The 5,449-nt window shown below is 33.5% G+C and overlaps 1 protein-coding gene across 1 annotated transcript in view; it reads right to left on the bottom strand.

Annotated features, from left to right (window-relative positions):
• Positions 1-660: 660 nt before the first annotated feature.
• LOC106474865 (epidermal growth factor receptor kinase substrate 8-like) overlaps positions 661-5,449 on the bottom strand; it is a gene marked incomplete at its 3' end in the record, with an annotated part of 25,716 nt that continues 20,927 nt past the window's right edge. Inside the window, exons 12-13 of the mRNA XM_022403146.1 lie at positions 3,445-3,504; positions 661-714 (exon numbers count right to left, since the gene is read on the bottom strand). Of these exons, the coding sequence (XP_022258854.1) occupies positions 661-714; positions 3,445-3,504 (114 nt within the window). The remainder of the gene's footprint in view (positions 715-3,444; positions 3,505-5,449) is intronic.

The raw sequence follows: 5,449 nt of genomic DNA, 5'->3' as shown, positions 1-5,449 counted from the left end.
GTAAGACACCATAATCAACACCATACTTGCGGCCAAACTATGAATACGGCGTTCATCTTTATTATTTCATCCTTAGTAATTACTATTTTGTTCTATGTTTGTAGACTAACCTATTTTGCTCTATATTTGTAGACTAACCTATTTTGCTGTATGTTTGTGGACTAATCTATTTTGTTCTATGTTTGTAGAGTAACCTATTTTGCTCTATGTTTGTAGACTGACCTATTTTGCTCTATGTTTGTAGACTAACCTATTTTGCTCTATGTTTGTAGACTAACCTATTTTGCTCTATGTTTGGAGACTAATCTATTTTGCTCTATGTTTGTAGACTAACCTATTTTGCTCTATGTTTGTAGACTAACCTATTTTGTTCTATGTTTGTAGACTAACCTATTTTACTCTATGTTTGTAGACTTACGTATTTTCCAAGAAGGTATGTTCGTGTGGTTGTTTTTATTGCATGGTTAGTCTACTAGAAACACAATTTTTAACATTTAGTTTGTTGCATAAGTCAGGTAATTGTTTAAATGGAGAGTGGGTAATAAATGTAGTCTTCCCTTCCACTGAGAAAGGTAGATGGTCTTTCCCTCCCTGCCACCCCCTTACAAGAAGTTAACTCCTAAAAACATCGTCATTCTGTAAATAGAAAAACTCACTCACCTCGTCCTTTTAATGGTGCTGTCGTAATGATAGGAAATGTGCTGGTACTGCCATCTAGGAATAAATAAATTAAACTGGTTTGTGTAATTATGTAAAATGTTAATTTCAAATTCATAATTTAAAAGAAAATCACCGCCTGTTGTCAGATTGATAAACAACTTTCATTTTGTATAACCAAAGAAATCTTCATCAAAATTTTAGGATTTATTTAAGTACTTTTGTTTAGTAACTGGTTAATGACGACTCACGCGTCTAACGAACATCTAACAATGACGCACATATATGTGTCAAGCGACTCACTCATTATACATAGATTCAGCTGTTAGTCTAGTTACTTTAATTGTTTGTTTGGGTTCATTATTTTGTATCCAGATCTTGAAGTATTTTTTTCATAATGTGGTTTCTGAGTAAGTTAAGACTGGCGGTCATTTCTAACTTATCCCGGATCGTGATGCTAATTGCATTTTTATCTAGAAATTGAAACATTAAACAAATAAATATTATCTTTATCTAATAACAAAACAATATCCTGCAATACTGTTGCCTAATGACAAACCTCGTCAATATTATATACAGATCACCATTAAAGGAGAATTAACTATATTTCTCTGGTTTGCTGACTCAAGCTCTCCACAGCTACGACCAATCAAAACATGCATTAGGCCTATGACCAATCAAAGCATGCATTAGGCCTCTTGACCAATCAAAGCATGTATTAGGCCTCTGACCAATCAAAGCATGCATTAGGCCTCTGACCAATAAAAGCATGCATTAGGCCTCTGACCAATCAAAGCATATATTAGGCCTCTGACCAATCAAAGCATGCATTAGGCCTCTGACCAATCAAAGCATGCATTAGGCCTCTGACCAATCAAAGCATGCATTAGGCCTCTGACAAATAAAATCATGCATTAGGCCCCTGACCAATCAAAGCATGCATTAGGCCTCTACATCACAGATTATATTTGCAATTTTAGTTTGGGTGAAAATAAAATAAATCTCATACGGCTTTGCCACTGGGGGACGTATAGTTTGGTTTGTTTTGAATTTCGCACGAGGGCTATCTGAGTTAGCCGCCCTAGTTTAGCAGTGACAGAGTAGAGGGAAGGTAGCTAGTCAACACCACCCACCGCCAACTATTGAGCTACTCTTTTACCAACGAACTGTGGGATTGACGGTCACATTATAACGCCCCACGGCTGAAAGGGCCAGCATGTTCGGTGACGAGGATGCTGTGATTATATAATGATAATTTCGATCAATAAAATATCCGTAAATTATCCAAACAATTACAATAAAGTCTTCAAACTAAACTTAGCTGCGTGAAAAAAAATGAAAGTGTTTCAAATATTAACTTTTGTCTTTCCATTATTCATCCTCGAAACATTGTGTCAAAATTAAAAATTACTAAGAACCATCAGATTCAGAGAATTGACTACGTTATATTACAGCGACTTCGAATATGCAAAGGAGAAATTCATGTGACAACCACATACAATATTAAATAGCACTGGAACGGCATATAAGAACTATATTTTGACGCTGTTTGGCATTTCGTAATGTGACAATCATATCCACCGCAAAATATTCATACACTCAGATCATAAAGATAGGCTTACATTAGAGATTTAGAATCTCCAAGATAAGCAATGTAATATGGATTACCTTGGGGTTTCTGGACAATACAAAAAGAGACTTGCAACAAGTCGTAACCCAGGCATGGAAAGCAAAATGCAGTGTCTTATAATACAAAAGTCAGTGGCAAAAACCATTCACGTGTTTCACCACATCGCTGCAGTCATCGCTGTCATGCTCTATCTGACGACCGTACACCTCGGCAATAAAACTACAGTGTAGTTTCTGTTTCAAAAAGTTCCTTCATAAGCCCAAAGCACGCCACTCCTTCCAGCTTTATTTCCATAATCCATCTAATGTGGGAAGATGATGGTTTCTTAGTATCCGTTTCAACAATCCTATCACACAGAAATCCAAAGGCGCATTATTATGGAATGAAATTAATATTCATTTCGTTCTTTATTTGCTTGAGGTGTGCATTGAAAGAACAGGTATGTGCTTATGAACAAATGACTTCTTCGCTTTTACAAACGAAGATATATTTTGCTTATGATGCCTGGGACACTTGGACGGATTTTGTCACTGACCTTTGTTTTCGTGGATTGTCACCTCATAGAAGACACCACACTTTGCTTTCTATGATTTAGGTACGACTTGTTGCAGGTCTCTTTCTCAAAGTTCCTGGTTCCCAAGTTAATTCATATTCCTTTGGTTTCCTATATCATTATATACAAGCAAAATACCCATCTTGGGAATTTTAATTCCTTGATCTGAACACATCTTTATGACCTGAGTATATGAATATTTTACATCAGGAAAGGATGTTGTATACACTTCCCAGAAGTTGTAATTTTTAGGGGACATCGCACAATCTACAAAACGCAAATAAAAAAGAATCAAGTTTTAATCATGTTTATCAATTTATCATTTGTTACCTTTTATTTCAGTTATATCTACTCATCTCTTGCGGAACAACAGACACTCAATATTGTTTTACATAAATACCTTCTTTCTTGATTGGATCACCGAAAAATATTGATATTTCAAGTTACCAGTAAATTATAAATACAATACAAAATACGTTTAGAAAAGTTATACAACTATTTATTGTTTCAACTGATGACTACTGTTACCAACCCCTTATAACTATTAATATAGTTGTTGAAGTTAAACTTTGTGTCTACCTCCCTACGTACGTGTGTGTCTTACCTTTACTCGTATGTAGATCTTCCACTACAGAGGAAGCTGGTGATGTATTAGTACAGATATCTGAGTAGACAAAGTGAAAGATATTAAACACAGTATAACAGCCAGCGAGAAACGTTAGTATCGGAGTTGTAGTAGAACGACAAAAATATATTTCTTGTTGAAAAGTAATAGTAAAAAAGATTTCTTAAGTCTAAACTTTCAATGTAGTTAAAACAAAAACAGGCGAAATAGCAGGAAAATAAACGTTACTGTATTTGTAATAGGTAAAATCCAACTACAAACAAAATAAATAAAGATTGAAAAATAAATAATCCAAATACAAAAAATAAATAAATGTCCAAACAGAAAGAATCCAAATACAAACAAAATATATTGAGATACAAGCAGAAAAAAATCCAAATACAAACAGAAAGAATCTAAATACAAACAAAATAAATTAAAAATTTGTATTTTTATATATTTTGTTTGTATTTGGATTCTTTCTGTTTGTATTTTTATTAGTTTTTTTATATTTGTATTCTTTCTGTTTGTAAGAAAGAATCTAAATACAAACCAAATAAATATGAATACAAACAGAAATAATTCAAATACAAACAAAATAAATAAAAATACAAACAGAAAGAATCCAAACACAGACAGATATAATACAGTTAGAACTAGTAATTTTCTCCTAAACAGAAAGAAAACAAACGCAAATAAGGGATTTTACTTAAAAGAAATAATAAGGATAAGAGTAGGGGATGGACATTTACTGAACAGGGATAATCCAGATACAACTTGGGTAGTTTCGTAAACAGGGATAATCCAGATACAACTTGGGTAGTTTCGTAAACAGGGATAATCCAGGTACAACTACTAGAGTAGTTTCTGTAAACAGGGATAATCCAGGTACAACTACCAGAGTAGTTTCTGTAAACAGGTGTAATCCAGGTACAACTACCAGAGTAGTTTCTGTTAACAGGTATAATCCAGGTACAACTACCAGAGTAGTTTCTGTAAACAGGTATAACTAGGGTAGTTTCCGTAAACAGGTATAATCCAGGTACAACTACCAGAGTAGTTTCTGTAAACAGGTGTAATCCAGGTACAACTACCAGAGTAGTTTCTGTTAACAGGTATAATCCAGGTACAACTACCAGGGTAGTTTCTGTAAACAGGTATAACTAGAGTAGTTTCCGTAAACAAGAATAATCCAGGTACAACTAGGGTAGTTTTAGTATCTGAATTATTCCTGTCTACGAAAACTACCTTATTTATACCTGGATTATTTCTACTCACGAGACTTGAATAAGTAAGATTTTAGAAATTAGCCTTAATTTTCCAAGACTTGGGTAAGTAAGATTCTAAAAACTAGCCTCAACTTTCTAAGACTTGGGTAAATAAGATTCTGAAAACTAGTTTCAATTTTCTAAGACTTGGGTAAATAAGATTCTAAAACTAGTTTCAATTTTCTAAGACTTGGGTAAATAAGATTCTAAAACTAGTTTCAATTTTCTAAGACTTGGGTAAATAAGATTCTAAAAAACTAGTTTCAATTTTCCAAGACTTGGGTAAATAAGATTCTGACAACTAGTTTCAATTTTCCAAGACTTGGGTAAATAAGATTCTGACAACTAGTTTCAATTTTTCAAGACTTGGGTAAATAAGATTCTGACAACTAGTTTCAATTTTCCAAGACTTGGGTAAGTAAGATTCTGATAACTAGTTTCAATTTTCCAAGACTTGAGTAAATAAGATTCTGACAACTAGTTTCAATTTTCCAAGACTTGGGTAAATAAGATTCTAACAACTAGTTTCAATTTTCCAAGAATAGGATGCAATGTCCCACGAAACAATATTGAAATATTTTTTGCATTTGTAACAAAACAGAAAATACTCCTTTTATAGCAGGGAATGAATGAAAAAAAATATCAAAACCTTGAGGTCAGAAATGTTGCATTTGACTGGTTTAACACACACTGAAACAATTCCTTCCAAGTATCACACGGTTAACAAAGTAATATAC

The sequence above is a fragment of the Limulus polyphemus genome, unplaced genomic scaffold (assembly GCF_000517525.1).
Source record: "Limulus polyphemus unplaced genomic scaffold, Limulus_polyphemus-2.1.2 Scaffold7787, whole genome shotgun sequence".
Taxonomy (NCBI): Eukaryota; Metazoa; Arthropoda; class Merostomata; order Xiphosura; family Limulidae; genus Limulus; species Limulus polyphemus.
Note: the sequence above shows the minus strand (reverse complement) of the source record. Positions and strands in the feature narration are given on the sequence as shown.